The 25,201-nt window shown below is 43.4% G+C and overlaps 1 protein-coding gene across 1 annotated transcript; it reads left to right on the top strand.

The window, feature by feature from the left end:
- Positions 1-395: 395 nt before the first annotated feature.
- On the top strand, positions 396-19,147 carry LOC310776981 (sodium channel regulatory subunit beta-4-like; the record flags this gene model as incomplete). Its single annotated transcript, XM_083637212.1, has 5 exons — positions 396-486; positions 15,442-15,605; positions 15,829-16,048; positions 16,917-17,049; positions 19,054-19,147. The coding sequence occupies 5 exons, from the start codon at positions 396-398 to the stop codon at positions 19,145-19,147; spliced, it is 702 nt and encodes a 233-aa protein (XP_083493338.1).
- Between the last annotated feature and the right edge of the window lie 6,054 nt (positions 19,148-25,201).

Raw genomic sequence — 25,201 nt, 5'->3', positions numbered from 1 at the left:
GACTCCAACAGAGACAGAGGGAGAGAGAGGGAGGGAGAAGACCTGCACGCTTCATTCAAGTGCTGCGTTCTTCCATCTATCTGTCTGTCCTTCCTTAATTCCCTCGGTCTTCCCGGGCAGGAAGAGAGGCTCCCTGAAGGAATTTATCCTCCTCTCTCTCTCTCTCTCTCTGTGCTTCCCTCATCTGTTCATTCCTGGGACAGAGTGCAGAGGAGGAGAGAAGAGGGAGGGACGGAGAGCAGGACTTCGCACCCACGTCGTTCCAGAGACACTAACTCACTGACACGGATTGGACTGACTGCAGACTGGACAGAGAGAGCAGGCAGATTGATATTGGGAGACACGCATACAGAGCGACAGACGAGAACACAGACAGATACGGACAGACAGGTGTCATGGCGTCGGTGGACAGCACCAGTTTGAGTGTCTCCAATGGGAGATCGGGGGGTCAGCTTCATACTGGTCTGCTAGTTGCACTGCTGCTGGGTGAGTTATACTTCTCTCTCTATAGACCTTAATTAACTGTCCACTCGTCATTCTTCACTCTTCTACTTCTATACCACTGTTACCTATATCTATACCATCTCTCTATACCATACTGTCTATCTATAACATGACACTCGCTTCTATCCCCTCCTCTTCTTTTGCTCCATCCCTTTGTTTCTGTGCTTTATGCCAGTCTGGGTGTCTGCTGTTACCCCCCCCCCCCACACACACACACACACACACACACACACACACACACACCTCCACCACCCATCCTACATATGTATTGCTCCATACCAACATGTGCTGTCATTTGTTACCTCTCCTATCTCATCTAGCTTACCCTGTGCTCTCTCCCTCCCTCCCTCCCTCCCTCACCCACTCACTCTCTGCCCCCCACCCACCGTCTAAAATGTGTGATGTCACAGGTGTGGGTTACTTGTTGCTGTACTGATACCATCATGGTCAATAACACCCCCCCCCCCCCCTAAGCTGGCCTGAAGCTGCTTGACACACAGGATGGGTGGCTGGCAGGCAGACCGACTCATTGGCCGGTCAACTGGCTGGATGCTTGTCTTTTCGGTGGGGGTGGGAAGGATTTGGATTCCAGTAAACCGATCGAGCACTCACTCACCATAAAGTCTGCAAAGCCGTCCATGCGTGACAAATTAAACATGTAGTTCAAAAAGTGTATTTTTTAGGGGAGGGGAGGGGAGGGGGCAGAGCTGCATGCAGGACTGTCTAATTGAAACCATGCAGCAATGTACAAAATGTGAAATGCGAATATTGAGGAATGCTAAATATGGAGCAGAATATGATAACATTTGTGTAAACGTAATTTAAGATTTTGATTCTCAGGCTATATAGATGTCTTGTTGTGTGTGTGTGTGTGTGTGTGTGTGGGGGGGGGGGGGGGGGGTACAGGAGTCGATTCCAATGCCATCCCTTGGTGAACTACATGCCATATTATGCCAATTTGTGAGCGGTGCAGCTGCTTCTAAGTGAGACGTGTCTGTCTCATGAGATGCTGGTTTGTAGCATGAGAGGATAGACCAATCAGGAGCAGCCTATGCATATGGAGAGGGGGCGGGTACGTGTATGCGTGATGTCACGTGCCTGATGCATCAAACAGCACGGAAGTCGACAGAGGCATATGCAATTCTCAGCCTACCAGAAATGTTCATATCTGTGCAAAAATGCAAATCTCTTGGGTTAATGTAGAGCAAAGGCTATGGAATTGGTTCGTCATAACTCACATTTCAGCAATTTCATTACTCACAATGTCCTGCTCGCGGCTCATGATGGCTGGCCAGTTGCCTACTCTTGAGCTAGGCGCAGTGAGCCAGCCAGGCGCTAACTTGGATTTACATGTTCTCAGATGACTGCTCCATCCTACACACAAAAATAGAAAATAAACCCCTTTACCCTAAAATAACAACAACAACAACATCAGTACAATTACAATATTGTTCAAAGCCATTAACTGCAAAACCAATATGAAGTGTGAGCAACTAGTAAAGTAATAACATGTTAATGAATAAATATTTGTGAGTGACAGTCACACAGACCAATGAAACAATACTCCATTTCAGTTTTAGACCTTGACATTATTTTCACTTTAAGGAGTGCACAAACTTTCACATACACACATGTTGCTCACTGACTTGATTATCAAATATGACTTAGTTGTTTTAGCATTAAATACGACTGCTATATGACATGTCCGCCTCTCATTTGTATGACTAACATTTTGGAGCCAAACTTCCTTTAGAGTGGGAAACATTTAATACATAACAATATGCAGCATTTTCCCATTTCTAACTCTTACAGCTTAAATAAAGCTGATCAGTCCATCATGTTGTGGGATTAGCTGTGAAGACAAGTTGAGCAAACAAGGTGATGCAGGAAAGCTGGTGTGCAGGTAACTGTGCTGTGGCTGGGCCAAGTCAATGTCAACAAGGCCACCTAGGAGTTTAAAAGAGCCCTAGGACTCCATTCAAATGCTCTTTTTTAGAAATCAAGGGTGAGCAGAGGTTTTTAAAAGGTTTATTACCACAACAATGAATGAAAAGGGCAAGTAAGAAATGTCTAAAAGTCCTCAAATGTGTAAGACACCCCCCTAATGGAATAGGGCCCATTTCATTACTGTTAGCGCCTCTCAGTCGGTGAAACCACCGGTCCAACACCTGAATGTCAGCAGCTGTGACGTCCTCGGCAGTCTGTTCCCCTCTTCCCCCTGAAGGATACAGGCACTGACAAAGCCCAGAGTAATCAGCCAATAGGTAGCAGGTGTGGAGCGCTGATGGGAGATTGGAACCAGCAGGGACGTGGACACGAGGCAGGGCAAGGCAGAGGAAGGCAGGACCGACGGAGGACCGGCAGGGTACAAACAACCAGACGGAGCTGAAGGCATCATCAGCTGAACCCACAGAGCGGAACACGAGCCACCACAGGAGCCTGAAGAGCAACAGCCCGTGTCTGTTCACCGTGAATACTCCTGCCTGGGTCGGTAGTGCGTCATTACTGCACAGGCAAACAAACGAGTGGACCACCGGAAGGAGGACCTTGGCGGCCACACACACACACACACACACACACACAGACACACACACACACACTGTACTGACCAAATGATAAAATAACTAGAGGCCATCTTGTGGGCTAGGGGCATAAAGTGTGCATGTGAGGGGGGGCTACTTCTGGCCCCCTTGCTCGGGCTACACCCATTTTCAAACTTGGCGTTCATTGTGATCTCCACTACACCCCTGTAAAGTGTCATGACTGCATCTTGCACGGTTGTGATGCAACCGTGATCACAAGATCTGTCCACAGACAGACATAAACACCGGGCAAAAGTACTCAAAACCGCTTCTGTGGAAGTTCCCGCTAGAATAGAATAGAATGTCTGCAGAGTTAACACATTCACTGCCAGCCGTTTTTTTTTTACTGTAGGTAGCTTCTGCCAAAGGGTTTTTTTGAGGATTCTGGCTCATCTTTCAAGACCCGAGGATTCTTTTCTGCTAAGATTTTGTGAACACAAAATATCTCAAAAGAACTAATAGAATGTGTGCTTTCTCTGTCTAAAAGAGTTAGTTTGTAGAGTTAGTAGTTATGTAGGCATTAGCACTTGAATACAGCATGGTTTCAGCGTCTGAAAATTTAAGCTGAGATAAATAGCTTTTTGTGAAATTCGATAGAACAGTCACTTTAACCATTCATTTTTGGCATCAGTAAGACATCAGACATCTAAACAATAGTTTTGAACAGTAATTTCCTCCATAACAGCAGGAAACCCCCCTCTCCTTCAAACTCCTCCCTCCGTGTGTGTTCTTCTTGGCTGCAGCGGGCGTGTCACAAGCGAGTTTCTGCTGCTGCTGCTGCTGCTCCTGTCTGCTGGCGGCCGCTGGGCAAGTCTGGATGGGCTCGCTCGTTTCTTGGGGTTTCGGTTGAGAGCTTTGATGAAGCTTTTGCGATTCTGGTCTTATTTATGCTGCGTGTTTCAAAGTGTGTTGCACCCATAATCTATTATGCAAATTTGCAATCCCCCACCGCCAGCAACCAGCGCGAAAACGAAAGCGTTTTCGCCAATCCATTTTACAGTATGAGAATGGTTTCATCGCACGTTCCCCTGCATTCTACATTCTAACCTTTCATTTCAGCTATAGCATTTTGTTCAACTCAAAGCAGAATTCATTCTGTCGCCTTTCTAACATAAAGATGTGATTATCTCAGAAACTAATTTCAGCATGCTCTTTTCGGTCGAAAACACTCTTTTACAGAGGGGTGTATTTCCAAAATGGAACGGTTTATAAACACAGTTTTTTTTTAAAATGAAACAGAAGGGTTCAAAGTTTCATTGAGGCTATTGGTTGTCCATATAAGAGGAACACAAAAAATGATATGGCTATATTAAAATGCATTGCGGCCTATGTGGCACAGTACAGCACCTTTTGCCCAAGGGCCGTGGCACTCAAAGTGTTAACTGTGTTTTGGCTTATGGCTAAATAAAACCACTGGAACTCAGATTTCACTATCACTTGTATTACAATGTATCGCTGCTCAAATTAAACTCTTAGGGATGTTAAATATCAAATCAAACATGATTATTTACCTATTTCATATCAATAATTTGCTATCACAAACCACCAGTCCAACCCGGCGGTCCGTTCCCCTTTCCACACAGACAGCTGTGTGGATGCCATGGTCCTCTCTCCGGTGCTCCACTCGTTCTGGGCAAACAGCCAACCCCCGACAGTATCCTACAGATAAACACCAGTTTACATTTACCACCTGCTGGCCCGGCCCCGCAGCCGGCCTCCCAGTGTCCGCCGCAAAATAATGATAATAACGACTAGTGTTGGGGTCAAGACCACCTAAACCGAGACCAAGTCAAGACCAAGACCAGACCGTTGTCTCTTAACAACGAAACAAATCATTGTGGGAATTTTAGTCAAATATAAATGGTTGTACAGTATAGACTCAATGACAGAAGGCAATCCTGTGATCAGATACACTGCAATATCACATCACTGACCTTCAGAAAGGCTCAACACAGTGAGCAGAATGAAGTGTAAAAACCCTGCTAAATTATGGAATAACCTGTATGATACAAAACTTTCACGTAATAATCCAAAAAGGTTCATAGTGTCTATACTTTACTTAGATTGACTGTTTTCTTTTATATCAGACACAGGTTTGTGTTCCTACCTGACATGTTTCGACGGTAATACTTCCGTCTTCTTCAGAGGTGTCACTAGATGGTGTGTGACGTCCTGGGGGGCGTGGTCGTCCTGTCAGATTTGACAGGACGACCACGCCTCTGTAAACAACATCAGCTGTTTAAGGCACGTCACACACCATCTAGTGACACCTCTGAAGAAGACAGAAGTATTACCGTCGAAACATGTCAGGTAGGAACACAAACCTGTGTCTGATATAAAAGAAAACAGTCAAATCTGTATGATACAGTATGTTCTGTGTGTAGCATTAGGGCCTGTGTCCACCTAGTGTCTTTTCCTCAGGTCCAGCGTCTTTTTTCAGTTGTTTCCAATGGGGGGAGAGCGTATGCGGGCGCACACGGACGTCTAGAGAAAGTGCGCTGCGCCCAGCGTCTATTTTCAGAGCACTCTGGCGTTTTTATGCGCCGGCTCCCAGCGCTCCCAGCTGAGAATAATTTAACTTTTCAGAAAGACGCTGGTGCTCCTTTTCTGGCAACTAATCATATGGAGAAACTATTGCAACAGAGACAGAAAGGCTCAATTGTGGGAGCAGATTGGCTAGACACTTAATATTTCTGATGAGTGTTGTGCTTACTGCTTTTAATAGCGTAGCCTACCTGTGTTGTTAGCTTGCTAGCTGTCAGCTATCAAGCTCCTACCGCACTGAACTAACGTTGCTTCCTTGTATATTGTGCGCTGGGATCAGCGCTCCCCAGCGCACTCCCAGCGTTTAACGTTGGAAAAAGACACTAGGTGGACACAGGCCATTAGTCTATAGTGGTGATGTTGAAACCAACATTTATTTGAAATGTGAACTTGTTTGGTCTGCAGTAGAAAATAATTTCACACGATAGAAAACAGGGTTTTTCCTGGCTCAGAATGGGCCTTGTGGTCTCGACTGGTCTTGAAATAAAATCCAGAGACCGGTCTCGATTAACACTAATAAATACTCACAGTTTTCCTGGGTGGATAGGACGTCACATGCTACAGTCCCAGGCTGGAGTATCCATCACGGTGAACAGACACGGCCTGCTGATCTTCAGGCTGCTGTGGTGGCTGGTCTCCCGGTCTGTGGGTTCAGTCGATGATACCTTCAGTTCCGTCTGCTTCTTTGTTAGTCGTGCCTTCCTCTCTGGCCCTGCCTCATGTCGGCATCCCTGCTGTTCTCAATCTCCCACCAGCGCGCCACACTTGTTGTTACTCTGGGCTTTGTCTCTGCCTGTATACTTCAGGGGCAGTCGGGGAAAAGACACCACCGCATGCAATACAACACAACACCATAAAAACACACCAATCCAATAAAACAGGAACTGATCAACAAGATCATTAAAGAACCCGCAAAAGCGACAAAACACCCAACAATCCAAGACATGCAACAAAAACACAAGTACTCTAACTTCAGCAATGTTCTGTAGCACCCTCTATAGTTATCTTTTACACTTAATTCTTATCAGAACACCAAATTGGCCTTTGTGTATTTCTTTAGGTTGGACACTTTATGTTGGCTTTGGTTGGTTATATCGGGTTACTATACAGAGGAGTTTCATGTAAGTCTGTGTCTCTATTTCACCCTTATGGCCCAGTTATGCTCAAGGTTAAATGTGGATACGCATATGGACAGAGCTTTGTGAGTGAAAATTGATTGAATGATTGCTTATTGATTGGTTGTTGATCATTATTGACTCTGTTCAATAATGATCTATGGTTCTGTCTCTCTAAGACGTCTCTTAAGTGCCCCATCTGGAGAGCACTCCTAGGGGGAATGTGGATATGCATACGGACAGAGCTTTCTGTCAGTACTCTGTTCATTTCGCACGTAATTCTGCATGTCTTCTGAAAGCTTACGGATACGGATGAAACGGAGCAGTATGTGGCAGTGACCGTTACATCGTTTGAAACGGATCCATTTATTTTCAGATGAAAATGGAGCAATTGGGCCTTTAGGGTGGTTGCTATTCTAGGGCACCTTGTTTTGCTCTGTTCTTAATTGATTTTGAGTTGTGGTCAGTTCTAATGGGTATAGTGGCGTTGAAGCATTAAGGCATAGTTTAGCCATTACCTATGACCAATGATGTGATGTATATGTCATGATGAATTCCTTATAGCCCATTATATTATACATTATCTTTATGCCCTGCTGTCAATCTCCATCCCATTTGTGGCAATATTGCATATCTCCATTCCATCAAATGATGTCTTAAGAGTCAGGATAAGTGCATGGATGGAAGGAGCAGAAGAGCCAGTTGGGTGAATGGAAATTCTCAATCCTTTGTTAGGCCTGGAATTCATTGACCCATTTTGTCTGAGAAGGCTAACAACATGTTTCTTGTCTCTATATGCCCAAGGCAGTTCAAAACACCCACCCACATCCGGACAATGTATTTTTGCCAAAAACTCTCAAAAACAATCTCTGTAGACAGATATTGAGTCACCAAGAGAAGAGGCCAGAAAACATTAAGGAAAGTGAGACAAGTCCAGAAGATATTTCAATCAGGAGAGACTATAGTATAAAGGTTCAAAATAACATTTATTGATATACAACAAACAAGATTAAAGGTTGGCTCCATGATGCGATGATGAGGGGAGGACGTCAGGAATAAGATTACGCTGATAGGGTGATGTCACTCGAGCAATTGTGATGTCATCAGTGATGTCACTCGAGCAATGACTGTTGACAGTCATGTCAATAGTGACATCATCGGTGACATCATCATCAATGCCATCAGATTCATTCCAGACCGCTGAAAAGTGTTTTGGCAAATTTTGGAGGTGCGCCTTGCAACTGCGGACACCAGCTCTCCAATTATAGTAGTAGGATTGGATAGGAAGAGGTATGAATGAAGCAAGGGCTAATCTTCCTGATTTAAATTATGTCTAGACTTAACATGACGGATAAAACAAAAATATTACAGGAATTCATTCACATTCCAACAACAGTCCCGCCTTTTTAACCCACTTCATATTAAAATAATCTCAATCTTTAAAACAACATACAATCCGCAAAGACATAATATATTAAATTAACTATATGATGAATCACTGTCACCTCTGTCTCCTCAGAGGTGGAGTTCAAGATTATTCCTTGGGACAACATTGCACAGCATAAAAGTGGCTGGATCATTCACCATACATACATACACTAGATGCAGGCAGTGCTGCAAGCATTCATTATCAGGACTGCAGACAGGAGTTGGGGGGCAGACTGCTTCATGGACCAAAGAATCTCCCTTGGAAACAAAGAACAATGGGCTTAACTGCACTTCAATCAGGAGCGACGGTGAATCAAGTAAAAATAATGATGTATTATACAGATGATATAATGAAATACAGATGATATAATGGAAGTAAAGCCTTTGGCGCTCAGACTCTGCAGGGACATTTTCTAATCGAAGGGCACCAGCCCTGAGCAGCAGCAAGATAGATCCCCCCACTCTCCTGAGACTGATGAAGCTGATGAATCTGTGAAGACTGGGCGGAGACGGGGAGGTGGAGGGGTGACACGGGGAGGTGGAGGGGTGCGTGTCGACAGCGGCAGTTGAGCAGACTAGAGTGGCTAGAGAGACACATATTTAAAAAGACAGCAGCGAGATTATTGGCTACCGTGGAGGTGTGTCGCTATGCTATTGGATAGAAGTGACCAGCTCATGTGAACAGCTGATGTCTCAATTGACGCACCAGGAAAATGACAGCAAGGAATTTATGAGTAAGCAGGCATGAGCAATGTGAGAGGCAGGATGGAGTGAGAAGTGAACTACAGCATAAGCATGCAAAAGATTGTCTTCCAATCCTGATTACATTAAATGTAACAAGATGCTCATTACCGTGACCTTGAACCCTCTCCATGAGTATGTCTTCTGGACTGATGGCACTACGGTGCTCAAGAAGTACCGTACATCTCAAATGAGAGCACTCGCTTCAAGACCTTGGTAGCCAACAGAATCACAGTGAAGTGAGCACTCTCAGCCTTCACAATGGCAATACATCAACTCAACTCAATTGAAAAATGAAACCTTCATCCAAAGTGAGACTTGGATTCAAGGCCCAAGTTGTCTGCTGAAACCAGAGAGTGAATGGCCAAAACAAGCGACCTAAGTCTACTTCCTTATTACGGACGATGAAGTCAAGAAATGTGCTACAAGATACAAGATGTTTGTTGTCACTCGATGTACAAGTACACACGTGTGAACTTCTTGAGCTGTGTTGTGTTCCGTTACATATCGTTACTGTCAGCATCATCATCATCGCCTCATCATCATCATCATCTACGTTGTCATCAGTAAGCGTCAATCATTCTTGTTGTGCGTCTTCTTGGTACATCAACATCAGAACATCCTTATCAATATTACAATCTGTTGCTACAGTCAGAGGAGAAAACTGACCCAGTGAACAAGCTCATCACTAATTCCTGAGAACGACGGCTGGAGAGAGCAGTTGCATGGCTTCTCAGGCTCAGAGGGATGCTACTGCACTTGAGTAACAAGAGGAAAGAACTTCAGGCTATAATCAGTCAGTCTGAGGACAATCCAGATCCACAGAAGATTGCCACACAGCACATCATCAAATACAAATTGAAAAGGGAGCCAAGCCTACTCTCTCTGGAATACTTGGACAAAGCTGAAACAGAGCTCATATTACTAGACTTGGGCGATATCCAACATTTTACATTCCGATGTAGTCCCACCCAAATATTGCGATATACAATATCATTGTTATATTTATATATATGTATTAGCCTATTGCATTTTACTTTTTTTTTTTATAATTATATTATTGTATTTTGTGTTTCAGGGATACATTACATAATTATGATTAGGAGTAGTATGAATATATAAAGGACTTAAAGGTTGATATGCTATTCTCTTCCATTATTTCTTCTTCTACTTCTCCCTTTGCAGCAACACATCAACAGTTGGGAAGCAACACTTCCCAGCTTCCGTGCTGAAGTGTATTTTCTCTTCCAAATTAAAGCCCCACGATGCTGCCTGCCACTAGCAGTCCAAACTCAGTTTTATTTGTGACATGCCAAGGTACAACGTACACAAGAAGCAAAGCAGTGAAATGATGCTCGAACTCAGCAGCAAGTAACAAACAAATAATAATACTGAACTATAGCCTCAGCCTTAGGACAATCATGTATCAATGACCTACGGCGCTTCATAGGCAGAAGAGGACAGGTTACAATCATACGTCCAAAGGAGAGCTACGTGAGGCAATTGGAAATCTCAACCAGGAGAAGAGACAGAACACCATGATGCAGAAAGGAATCAAATGGACTTTCAAAATGCCAGCAGCCTCACATCAAGTAAACGAGTAGACAGAACGTGTAGTGTAACAGTTACATGATGCTGAGGCTGCATCTTGATTTGCATGGTGCTCACAAGCCACAGTCTGTGGTGTAGCATAACTGTGTGTTACTATAATAGAGAGTGTAGTACATGTTTCTCTGTCACTGTGAACAAACCAGGCTATCACACATATCATATTACCAAATCATATATTATTAATATTTGCTAATATTACCAAATAATATATTATTAATATTTGCTAATATTGGTCATATGACCAAATAAGCCACAATGTTTTTCAGAGGTTTCATGGTCATTACAGAGTGAGCCTAACCTCCATTCCGGTAGTGAGTTTGCCCTCTTCATACACTCAGGCCAACCAGGCAACCTGGAGAGTAACTGTACATTGATGCTTGTCTGCATGTGTGTGTGAGTGATTGCAACGTGTAGGGTTAACTGTGTCTCCCCACCCCCACACACACACACACACACACACATACACACACACACACACACACACACACACACTAGCCCTGCTGTAATTCTCTGTCCTGCTGTCATTCACTCACCTTGGACGGGACATCTTCCTCTCCCTCCCTCCATCTCTTTCACCTCCATTAACCCTGCTCTCTCCATTCATCTCTCCACCTTGTCCCTACTCTCATCACATCTCTCTCTCCCCTCTCTCTCTCTCCCCACTCTGTCTCCACCTCTCTCCTCCCTCTCTCTCTCCCCCTCCCTCTCTCTATCCCCCCCTCTCTCTCCCTCCTCTCTCCACCTCTCTCTGTGAGTGAGAGGGCAGGCAAGAGTCCACCATGGAAGGACCATGGAAGGACCCATCCTGCCGAGGAAGGAAGAAACTCTCTCTCTCTCTCTCTCTCTCTCTCTCTCTCTCTCTGTCTGTCTGTCTTCGGTCAATTCTCTATAGGTTCAGTCAGAAATACATTAACCGTTCAATCCCTGGCCTACTTTACAAACGGTTCCTTCCCTGACAGTCAGCCAAGGACACGCACACCAAGCGCACGCACACACACACACACACACACACACACACACACACACACACACACACACACGCACACACACACACATGCTCGCACAAAGTCAGCTTATTTCCCTCCCATGAGGGATTCAGTGATTCAGATATTGATGTTGTCCAACTGGGGCAAAGAGATATCTGATAGTGGAGCTAAAAATACCACACGCACACCTCAGCCTATTACTCTTGTACAGACAAGGACATGCATATACATACATGTATATTACATACACATACATACATGTGTTCACACGCTTGTAAGCGACTAAGCGCACACATATACAGGTACTACCATACTACTACACATACTGTACCTTTGTATATTCACAAGCACATTGTATTCTCTCTCTCACACGCACACAAATGCACACATTAACACATGCATTACTATGTGAATCTGTGCGTGTAGTGAGTGAGGACACATTGTAATGATAGGAGGAGAGGAGAGCAGAGCAGAGAGGAGAGGTGTAAAATGAGAGAGGTGTAAAATCTATTTGTAGGTGCGAGGGGGAACACCACTCCTCCCTACCAGATATGTGAAAGATCACCATGCTTCCAGTGTGGATAAAGAGACTGTGTGTGCTATTTTAAGGGGAAGCTCTCCCTTGTTCTCCTTAGCATCATTATCCCCACTGAGAATAACAGGTTAGCCCATGTTGACATTTATGGAAAGAGCCATTAAAGTGCCTAATTAATTGCCTTGCTCAAGGGCACTGTGCCAGAAATTGTTGAAGGAGTGCAGAGGAATACTTACTTAACCCAGATTTTCCTAGCCGGGACAAACCGACATTCAGTTTCAAGGAACTTCTAAAAACAAAAACAAAACAAACTCCCGCAAAATATCCATGTATTAGTTATAACCTGCCCAGATCTCCACGTCTTTCCTCCGCTTATGTAGTGATAGCGTCCCTGAGGAACAGGCCCCGCCCACCCCGAGAGCGAGAAAGACAGAGCGAAAGAGAAGGTGCCCAGTGCTGCATAAAGAAGCTTAAGAGCACACCAAAAAGAGTCAAAGGAGAAGCTGAATAGGGAAGTAAACTTTTTTTCTCCATATAGAAATAATACCAGAGGTTTTTATTATGGTGTTTCGCTAATATTGATGTCTCTCCACCGTACAGCAAGGAGATGGTATAATATTCCTATATTGATATAACCCCTACACGCATGCACGGCGCCCGCACAGACACACACGCACATACATACACATACACACACGCGCACACACACACACGCACGCACGCGCGCACACACACACACACACACACACACACACACACACACACACACACACAGTCGATGTGTAATGTGATCCTGAACAGGTCAGAGTGGAGGAGAGGGTTTATAAATAGGCCCCAAGTGAGTGTGAGTGACATCAAAACAACAATCTGAGAATGACACCAGCTGTCACTGCAGGCCGTGCACGGCCGGCCACCATCACCCCCTCACTAACACTCCGATTAGTCAGCTGTGCTGAGTCTGTAGCCTATCACTGGCTTTGCACAACACTGACAACACCATCAAACGTTTTATGTCCGTCTTTCTGTCTACCTCTCTATGAGTGACTTTCATTTTGTCTAACTTCCATCTCCCTCCTCTCTTCCAAATGGACTGCATTAATATAGCGTTCATCGCACAATTGCTAAATTTCGGCCTCACCCACAGCTCGGCTGCAGCGTGGCCTCGCCTGCTGTATTGGCATGCGCAGCGCACAACAATTGCTCAACTTCGCATCACCCAATCTGCTCATGACAACATCACTTGACTGACATCACATCATTAGGTAATTAGGGCAATTACCCAATTAAGAAATCCGGCTCCGTCAGGTCACCCGCACGGGTGCTCTTTACACTTCCTGAAAGTTTCAGCCAGATCGTACGTAAAACGGCATAGCTGTGGCCGGACAAAATGTGGGACAAAAATGTAAACAAACAAACAATTGCCCACTTGCTCCCTTTTATTTATATAAATAAAGGAAGGATGATGCGATTAGTGGATGACCCAATCTACCTCTTCTCTCACTCTCTTCTTATCTTATTACTTTTCCCCATGCTTTCACTTCCCTTCTTCCTGGCATTTCTGACCTTCTCTTCTTCCGCCCCTCCCTCCTCATTTCTCTCCCTCACTCTCTTCATAATTCTTGCTCTCCCTCCATCCCTCACTGTATCTGTGAGGAATCTAATCTACTCTAATTGATCACTTTCCACAAAAACATCTGAGACATAACAAAATACGTCTGTATTCATTAATTATACATGATATGAATGATACAGTCAATGTCTCGTCATAGACGATGGGGTAGCTGCCTGGGTGCGTGGTCAGGGTGGGGTAAATCCTCCCCATTCAGCATAGTTAGCATTTAGCTGCTAGCCCAGCCCAGGCAGACAGGATCGGTGATTCAACCACCGCAGTAAACACACATCTGAACAGACGTCTTATATACCTGCTCTAGAATCACCAATCCTGTATAGAGAGCCGCAGCACTGTCCTTTGGTGAGTCAGCCCATTGAGATATATGGGGGTTTCACCCCAGCCGGAGTAACATTTTGGGGGCGTTCCCACACAGACCGACTGTATCTATACTCATAAATTGTATAATGGCTATTTTGAAATGATATGTGTAGGACTGAAAATTCTGTGGCTATAAGGCATGGATGAATAGCTTGATTTACCTCTAAATTAAGATATATGGATGTGTAAAACTGTGGGTTTTTGAGTTTACAATCATTTCTACGTGTATTTTGGTACCTTTCTGCTGATATCACCACCATATTGATAATGGAGGAAAACCTAAATAGCACTAAGAAACCATGCACATCACTTCAGGTTTTGTTGCTGCGGCCATAGATTAGAAGACAAGATGAATTATTTACCTAATATAGGACCTACATTCATTGATAATTTGACGTTTGTACAGTGCTTCCGTGGTGCCGGTCAACATGTCCTGGAACAGTGGTTCTCAAATGGTGTACCTAGGGCATACTGTGCCTTGAGGCAAGTCCAGGTGTGCCTTGGGATTTTATGACAACCATACATTATTGTTAATATAGCCTAAAACGATACAAAAATGTATGAGAGTATTTTGTGACCTGTCTGGTTTAAACTTTAAAGGGGCTTTGATGTAGTAATTTTACAAAGTTTCCAAATGAATTCCTGAATTATTTTGTTAATACATATTTTAAGATTAAGATTAAACCGGATGGACATTAAGAAAAAAAAGAAATTCAAGCCTCCATAACCGTGGAGCGCTGTCATCACAGCCAGGGCTTGTGGCTGCTGTTGACTCACCTCACCTCCTTCCTCAATTCCTCACATTCCTCATATCTGATTACCTACTGAGGCAATAAAAGTCATTCTCATTCTCTCTCGCTGTAATTTCTTGGCCGAAATGACCAATAATGGCCCGGAAATTTAATTTTAGCCTATTTTAATACAATTGTGCTTAGAGGGAAATATATTCACCGGACTTTGCGACTGAAGAGATTTAAATGTGTCGGACTAACTGATTTTACTGGTAAAAGGCCGGCAATTACCGGATAATGGAAACCCTGTGCTTGTACCTGATCTGTTTGTGCACATATCTGCTCTCAGTGACTTCATAATAGTGTCTTACTCATGAGAGCTTGGCACCATTAAATATGCAATAAACTGAAATAAACCAATCAATCAGTCAGCCAAGTCAATCAATGAATCAAGTATGAACCCATAACCAACCCATACATCATTTTTTGCCCTCACCAACGCATTTTGTTGGTATAGCAATGTAGGCAGTAACCTCGAAGTAAAAGTGACCCATGACCGCCATCTGGAATGTCTGTCAAAGTTTCAATGGCCTGACGATTTATTTGGTGCACCAAAGGCATTTTTTATGATGTTTGTACTCCTTTCCTTTCCCTCCCTCCCTCCCTCCCTCCAGGAGCATGGTGTGTTAGTGGGCTGGAGGTGTCCACAGGTAAAATTTCGACTCTTTACGCGATGAATGGCTCCACAGTTCTGCTGCCCTGTACCTATTCTTCCTGTATCGGCATCAAAAACCTCTACTTCAGCTGGGCATACAACGACAACGGAACCATGTTGAAGGTGCCGCGCACACACACACACACACACACACACACACACGCACACACACACTCATGCACAAACACAAAATTGCATTAATTCTCTTTGTGTGTTGCGTATGTTTGATACTGGAAATATGACAAGTGACAAGTGTAACTTCTGACTACACACATGCTGATGTACACGTTTTGTGTGTGTGTGTGTGTGTGTGTGTGTGTGTGTGTGTGTGTGTGTGTGTGTGTAGATGTGCGAGGGATTGATCCCCATCGAGGGGGTGGAGCCCAGGGTGCTGCTCTTTACTGAGCGCGTGGAGTTTGTGGGCACTTCTAAGAAAAACAACATCTCCATCCTGCTGTATAACATCACCTTTGAGGACGAGGGAGAGTACCACTGCTTCGCCAAGAATCCCAAAGAGAAGAACCGCAACCACACCGCCATTTACACTCTTATTGTGGTGGACCAACGTATGTAACACACACGTCACACACACACACACACACACACACACACACACACACACACACACACACACACACACACACACACACACACACACACACACACACACACACACACACACACACACACACGTGTTTACATGGACACACACGTACCTGACTTTATGTAACTCAAGCCTATTGACTGTATTCATACAAACACGATTTTGAACCTTCAGTGGAAACCAGCCAAGGGTCTGACTCATATTAGATAGTGGTCCAGATTTGTCTAAATGAGACCTCATGGTGGCCAGATTATTTTTGGCTCAAATCAATTTGACTCTTCCAAACACATGGATATTTACTATTTGAAATAGCCGATCACAAGTGCCATATAAAGTATGATTCCTATTCATATTAACAATAATTAAGATACATATTGTGATGACGAGATAATGATCAATTGCATGTTGGCACACACAACACCGCTGTTTGATAAACATTTGTTAAACGCAGACCTTATTTCATGCATTTAACCGAAATCCCCATACAAAACCCCCATTGCAATTTACACGTACGAGCCAGAAGTGCTAGCGTCCTAGGTCTTCCGGACTCATTCCTCCAGTACTCTATTAACGGACATGTCAGACCTGCCTATCGTTATTTTTCTCCCAATATGTCCGCCACACAGCTTCCCCAAGTTTTTTATTTATTTTATTTTAAGTATGCATGTGATAATCCGTCTGTGGCGTTAGCTCTACAGATGTCTTATCTTATCTTATCTCCCTCTGATCTATTACTGCCAATGTCTCTCTCCTTCTCTCTGCATTCTTCACACCACTTTCTCTATCTCTCTATCTATCCCTCTCTTCCTCCCTCCTCTCCCTCTCTCCAGTGAAGGAGGTTGACAATACTTTGACAACCATCATTGTCTCGGCAGTGGGCGGAGTCATCGGCTTAACTATCCTCATCATGGTGATAAAGGCCCTGGTTGTTCACTTCCTGCTGAAGCCGGATGAGGAGAAGAAGTAAGCAGACCACTGACACCGACGAGACAAATAAAAAATATAAAATGTACTGGAATGTTTAGAGGCAGGATGGGCTCCCTGCTCAAAATAAATATGAATATGATTCATCATAACTTCTACTTATATTGCTACTGATTAGGATACTCACAAAAAAAAACATGTTGCTGTTTCTGCTGCTTTATTGGTGGACTAAAGTAAAATATGCCCAGCATGTGTAACTGAAAATAACTTCAGACCATCACTAGTAATTGGTTCAGGGAAAATCAACACCGCCCCCCAACCCCAAAAATGTTATTTGAAGACAAAAGTGTTATAAGTGTTTTTAAGATTTACTGATTTAGATGGCAACAAGTCCATAGTAAGAATGGGTGTCTTAGTTCGGAATGAAAGAGCACAGTAATTCACATCAGGTTCTAGGCTTTCAAATAACCTCATTTACATGCATTTGAGTAAATTCTTAATGACATACAGTATGCGTATTTCTAGGGCTGGGCGATATATCGAATATACTCGATGTATCGCGGCTTGTGCCACGTGAGATGTAGAAATCACTATATCGCGAACATTCGAGTATAATTGTCACGCATTGTTTATAACTTAAGCCGCCGGCATGACTCGCTTCACGTTTCCTCTTGTCAGCTCTCCCTCTCAAGGGAGAGCTCTGTCACACTCAGGAAGGGATGGGGAATCACATGGATACGTCAAACGCGTCAAACCGCGTCAGACACACCCATCCCCGGCAGCAACCAACCCAAGCAGCTGGCGAAACATGGCCGCCTCCAATGTGGCTGTTGACCGTTTCAAATTATAACAAAACAAACAACCACTATTGCAATTTGCAATACATGTCCCGCAAGGTTTCTGAGATTAGGGGAAAGTCTGAGCTGGCTTTACGCTAAACCAAACGTGGGGAGGAGGCAGCGGATTTGTTTGGTGTTAACGTTAGCTGTTGTAGTGGCTAACGGTAGCTAGCTGGTTGTGGCTACCTAGTTCAGCAGGCAGCGGTCCACACGCTTGTTGTGACCAAAATCCCCGCATTTAAAGCACTTCATACTCCCAGAGCTGGCGTAAACCATAGAGCATAGAGAACCTCATGCATTACTCAAAATGAAACGTCCAGGGTTTGTGTCTCCAAAAGCAACCAACGCTAACGTTACATGCAAGGTAACGTGAAGCTAACGTAGCTAGCTGCGGGGCAGTCATGATCTATAAGGAAAACGAATGCGCACATTTAGCCTACATAAAAGTCAACATCACATACGTGTCTTTTCTTTAATCTAGAGGCATCATTTTTCAGTCAAAAGTGAAACGACACAGATATGATGGCGTATAGTGAGGCTTTCCATGCCTCACTATAGAACTGGCCCCAATGCAAAAAAATGCAATTATTGTAATCTGTTAGTAGTTACATTACATAGAATATTTTTACTCACTGACTTTTTCATGTATACACGAGACTTTACAAAATGTTTGGTCATGGAAATTTGGTTTAAAGTCATGGAAAAGTCATGGAAATCCATTGGTCAAAATGTGTATGAACCCTTAAGGGTTCAATTGAGCATTTATGAGAGATTTCAAAAATATCGAGATATATATCGTGTATCGCGATATAGCCGAAAAACATCGCGATATTCTTTAGAAGCCATATCGCCCAGCCCTACGTATTTCCAATTAATTCTAACACAAAACCATAATTTGAAAACCTGTTTTCGGGGAGAATTTCTGTATTTTTCAACCTGGACAATCATTGATTAAGTAACACATCTGGAGATGTTTTTTTATCGCTCAATACTGGACCAAATTCAGAAATTGTTATTCAGATTAGTCACTTAGACACAAAAGGTTAGGAAAATAGGATCCAGGTTGAAAAGACTGAAATTATCCTTTAATGATGTGGTTGGATTTGAGAAATTCTCTAACCTTGTTTATTTGTTTTGATTGTTTGTTTTTGTCCCTATGATTGCTTGAGAATATCTTCACCTGTGGCTTCTCTTCCCCCTGCAGTAAAGAGTGCCTGGTGAGCTCTTCGGGGAATGACAACACAGAAAATGGACTTTCAGGAGCCAAAGCTGACAACAAAGCCACACCAAAGGCATGAGCAAAATGTCAAGTATGTCTGTATGTTTGTATATATGTGTCAGACAAATGTACACGTTCAGAGAAAACGCTGTTATCAATGGACTGTTTTATCTTACTAGTGGCTAAGCTAATAGAACATGTATATTTTAAATCGTGCTTGAGATTTGGAAAGTGTGAAATTTGCAGAAGCCTGGATCGCACTCGCCTGGTCTGTTCCCAACCTGCACTACGTGATTAGAGCCTCTCACGTCCTCTGCAGTAGAGCCTCAACACAACCTGCTCTACGTGACTAGAGCCTCTCACGTCCTCTGCAGTAGAGCCTCAACACTTCCTCTCCATCATGTTAGTCCTTTCCATAGCTTTGTCTTTGGCCCACAGTTTTTACGCAGGCTGTTATTTATAACAAAGGTTCACTATTTTTAGATTTTCAAGCCTTCAGATCACAGTGTTTCGTTCAAACTATACTGGTTGAAAAAAAGCTTTGCACAGAGTAGAACCTCAAAATTCCATAGTAGAAATTATTTCTCTATAGGTGGAATTTCAATAGTCCACAGCCACTGTGAGAAACAGTCAACAGCCCTAGCCCTAACCCTGACCCTTTTTACAATAGGGTGCCTCAGGTCATCCCAACAAACAAGTATGATACCTGCCAGTGTGACAATACAAAAATAAGAAAAAACATTCATAATTGTGCACAACTTTAAGAATTTATTTTCTGAAATAAGCAATTACTAAATCCAACTGTTCCATCTGTTGTTGTTTAAAAAAAATGTCATACTCTTCAGAGAAATGCAGAAAACTAAATATACCTCATCTCACTCATAATCTAACAATCTGAAGTCTTTCAAAGGCACACACATGGTTTGGAACGGATGGGGCTCTATTGTAATCCACGACTCTAACCCTTGTAGATCAAACTTGGACCAAACAAACCAGACCAATAGCAACAAGCACCATTAATCTGCCACAATGGGACTGCCATAATCTATCAACTGCCATGAATGTCAACTGAAGAACAGCACAAAACCCCTACCAACCATCTCTCTAAGCCTCACCCTGACACTTTGATCCAACAGTTAACCCCAGCCAGAGGAGCATTCAACAAGACATTTTGTTCACCAACACAAGCTGCAATTTTCCTAGTGTAGCCTAATACAAACATTTATGTTAGCCAAGAACACATCAATAATAATAATAATAATTGAAAAAAGACACAATGGGAGTTAGTGCACATAGAACATCAGATGCTATAATGAGTTGTACATGTCATTATGTGCAATATCTCTTTTCTATGTTTCTATATAAATGTTGGCACACTTTATGAGTGACCTAACCACAGCTTGTAATGCACCTATGACCTTTAAACCTGACCCTGATCCGACCTTTGAACTTAACCACTGCCATGGCAAACAGAACTTTACCTTACATGTTTACTGCTGGGTCCAGGTTTGACATTCTCTAGGAGGGGCTGAGTTTAGCCAAACAGGCCAGTGGAGGAGGTGTCTGGTTCATCAGCCGACAGACAGGTTGAAGCTTTGTTGGCTCTGGTACAGACTGGCTGACAGATGGGCCTGCTAAGGCGACTGATGGATCCAGTTCTGCACACGTTTTATTGTTTTGCTTTTAGATGAAACACAGGTGCCTGTTCTGCTTCTACTCCCCCTGCTGGTGGGAGGATAAAAACACAGAAAAAATAAATAAAAACAACCATCCCTACCCCTCATCAAAGACAATCCCCAGACAACCCAGCTCCCTGTAGAAATGAATGAACTTTAATCATGCTACTTCAAACTAATAACCAATGCATTTTTAGCATGTGCGCATTTTGATATATCTTCACATAAATATATGTCGTCTAGCACCACAATACAGAAAGACTTCTGTTAGTCTCTGGCATCATCTAACCTATCAACCTCATCTGACATCTAGCAATACTCCTTCACATGTTCTTACCCATAGCCAGGTCAGGTTGATTGAGAAGTGACTCTTCTTTTAGAGTAGTGGCCTACAGGAGGGAGAAAGAGTAAAGACATATTTACACATATTCAAAAGGGGGAACCTCTTATACCTACAAAGTGATAGACTGTAGGCCACTGAACAGCTCCACAGAGAAGTTTTGGGGTTAAGTACTTTGCTCAAAGGCACAACAGTGGTATATAATTGGGGAGAGCAATGTAAGCAACTCTCCCTTAACAACAATTCCCATGATACCACCTTTCCCCATCAGTATCTGGACTCTCAACTTCCAATCCAAAACCTTCTCCACTAACCTAAACACACACTTTACAACACACATTCTTGTACTGAGGTAGTCCACACAGGTCGCTTCAATGCTGCCTCAGTGATAGAAATAGCACAGCACTGGGACGGATCATTGCAAAAGAATGTAAGGACTAGGGAGTACATATAATCAACCAAATTCAAATATGGACATTGTCCAATACTTACTTTGTAACTGATGACATGGATGATATTACTGAATTAATGTTAGAATGCCCGACAACAGGCCAGTGGCTCATGTCTCCTTGCCAACTCTCCTACTCAACCTGCCACTACTTTCAGGATTTTATTTATTTATTTGTTTGTTTTTCTTCATGTTCAAGGTTCAGATTAGCCTACAGCTACAGTACATTAATTGTATTTTAAATGAAAAAATAATAATTAATTTAAAAATTAATCTAGGTGATTAACTCATTCAGTGCCAGCCACTTTTGGAGAACGGATGCTCCCAGTGCCAGAGTTTTCAGAGCGTTTTCAGTGATTTCTCGAGGCCCACAGAATATTGTGTGATATTACTATGTAAACACCGAACACGCACAAGAACGAGCTGGCTCTATTGTATCATCAGCAAAAAAAAGTTTATTGATACCATTTTCCGTTCTTTAGTTATGAGCCGGAGAAGATAGGTTGTTTTCAGCGTTTTCAGGCTTTTCAAATTATTAGCTGAGATAATCCGCCTTTTGTGAAATGCAGCATTTCAAGCACATTCACTGAGTCTGAAGATAATATTTTCTGATGTAGTGACGTAGTTGTTGTGTGATGCCCTGCGTGCACCACCCCCCTCCCCCCCTCCCCCCGTAAACTCCTCCCCACACTGCACACAGCCTCACGCAACCATTATATTTTCGGAGAGCTGCGTTTGTGTGCTGCTGTCGGCTCTCAGCGCCACAGCAGGGAAGAGCCAACCCGGATTGCTGAATGGTTTGGCGTCAGGGGCTGCTTTCCTGTCTGCTAATCGGGTGGAGAAACTATACAGACAGACAGACAGACAGACAGGGACAGAGGGGCTCAGTTGTGAGCGCGGATTGACTCCTGTTCGGAGCCAATGTCAGCTCCCGCGACAGAGCAAATGGCTCTGGGAGCATGCATCGGGTTGTCTTTGATCCACGGCTTTTAGGCTGTTTCTCGGACCTGTCTCTAATCTGGACTGCACCGAGCAAGCACTGTCGCCACCTAATGAGTCCGTAAAATAGGTTATACACCTCCAATAGCTACTATAGTTGTACAGGAGCTGCGGAAGGCTTTGATCGACGTCCCACCGTCAAAAAACGCATTGGACGTCTAAGGACGTCCGTGGCATTCTACGTCACTATTTAATTGGACGTCGAAGGACGTCCATGGCATTCAATGAGTTAATCAATTATACAAAAAAATAGTTGCAGATTAATTTGATGTCGATCTAATCATTGCAGCTCTACATTGTGTGATCCATCCTATCTACTTTTTCAGTCAAAGCCCAGTGATGAACGTTGTGCTAAGATGCCCATTTGAAAGCAGGACCTGCTCTCTGTGGGTTCATTCACAGTCACTTCTCTGAGGCTGCCAGACATGAGCTGCCCCGCTCACACACATAGCTGGAATAGGTGGGGCACACACACACACACACACACACACACACACACACACACACACACACACACACACACACACACACACACACACACACACACACACAGTGTGGTTCTAGTCTGAGGACTAGCAATAACACACAGTGTGGTTCTAGTCTTGAGGACTAGCAATAGCCTGTTACCAATGGGAAAATCAGAGTGGCTGTACAAAATAAGAAGACATGATGGAAGTGAATTTCTCATCATGATTCTGTTGTAATATAATCCGACTTTATGAAAACCAAAATTGTCACATTGTATTTATCAAGTTTGACTGAGTACCTGACAAAGGTTGTGTCTGTCAAAAGCATTTTTGTCTGACTAAATGTTCCACTGGAATTTGCCTCTGGCAAGATTTTATTTTTACTTTTTAATTCATTTCTGTCAGCCTGCTGCTCTACTAGAGTGCACCCTTCTTGCTTTCACTGTAAGTAATGGGACAGAGTCAGACATCAGAATATGCAATAATCCTGTTATGGCACTTTATAGCTGTGTGGAATGGCTGTGATGGCACACTGTCTGTCCTATGCACTGATCACTGTACTAATGTATGTATCTACATTGTACTAATGTTTTAACATTAGACTTGTATCTGATCAGACAGATGTATCTATCTACAGTACATTGGCTCAATCCATATTAGGTCCCATTTACACCGGGCATCAAAATCCCAGCAAACAGTAAACACCTCCAAACAATATCTAAAACTCAATATTTATTTCTCACCTAAGGATGATACTCCTCCATAGTAGGTGGTTTAGGGAAAAAAACAATACTCCTACTAATCTTCTATTGGTATTGGTATTGGTATTGGTATTGGTATTGGTATTGGTATTGGTATTTGGCTTGGCCTTTGGTGTTTATATTTTTGGGCTTGGTCAACACGATCTCACAAGTAAATGTGAAATAGCAACGTTGGTCCACTGCACTCCACAGCGCAAAGTGATTTATTTTCACAATAACGGCTCTAAGATTGTTGAAGGTCGACGTCAATGTTTTTGCCTCAGTCCAGCGTAGGGATGTTCATTTTGAAAAATTTCCAAAATCGATAATCGGTGAGAATTAACGATCAATTATCGATTATCGATTTTATTAATACTTAGAAAATTTTCAATTTTTTCAATTTTTTTTTTTTTTTTTTTTTTTACAAAATGAATGCCTATGGCAGAAAATACGAAAGACAACGTGTTCTCCTCAATGAACTCTTTATTTCAATGTGTCTCCTCTCCAACACTGCTGTCCCCGGCGCATGCCGGTGTGAATTTCCCATGTTTAAAACAGTTTTGTTGGCACAAAGGCCCGTGCCCAGCCAGAAAACTAGAGACTACCGTAAATTCCGGACTATAAGACGCACCGGTCTATAAGCCGCACCTTCAAAGGTGACTATTTTTTTCTTCTATAAGCCGCACCGGTCTATAAGCCGCGGGTGTTTTGATGTTTAATTACCATATGTAAGGCTTCGTGCACAGAGGGGATTGTCGGGAAAGAGATGGCTGTTTGGGGAAGCTCCCATTTATTAACATTTCAACAAAACAAAAGTCAGGTCACTAATCCCCAGACAAAATCACACATTGTGGTATTTTTTGTTTTTTTTACAGTGCACACAGTGTCCGCGGTGTGGTGAAAAGAGGGCAAGAGAGGAAATTAAAACAGAAGTGGATTTATAGTTAGAAAGAGTGCTAAAGAAGAGAGAATTCCGTTTTTTATTTTTTTATTTTAGTTACTCACAGTACTATTGACCAGTCCAACTCAAAAGATATTCGGCAGTTTCACTTTGAGCTCTTGTTCCGCCGCTGGGCACACAGTGTCCGCGGTGTGGTGAAAAGAGGGCAAGAGAGGAAATTAAAACAGAAGTGGATTTATAGTTAGAAAGAGTGCTAAAGATAGTCCGGTCTGGTTATGACGAGTCTCGCTGGGTACAGTACGCCAAAGCGATATCCATTGACTCGATGATGCTGTTGTATGTTGCGCGTTTCTGTTGCACCAACGCGGAGAGGTCCTGCCGGACGAAAAAGCGCGTACCCTCCCAGGTGAGGGGCTTCTTCCCCGCAGCCTGGAGGATGAGTTGACGGTCGGGCCAGCGGAGTAGGCAGATGAAGATGGCCCTCGGTGGCAGGCCGGGGTCTGGACGTGGCCGAGGCGCCCGGTGTGCCCTGTCCACCTCTGGTGGTTTCTCGCCTTCCTTC

Source organism: Poromitra crassiceps, assembly GCF_964638095.1.
Source record: "Poromitra crassiceps genome assembly, chromosome: 5".
NCBI lineage: Eukaryota > Metazoa > Chordata > Actinopteri > Beryciformes > Melamphaidae > Poromitra > Poromitra crassiceps.
Note: the sequence above shows the minus strand (reverse complement) of the source record. Positions and strands in the feature narration are given on the sequence as shown.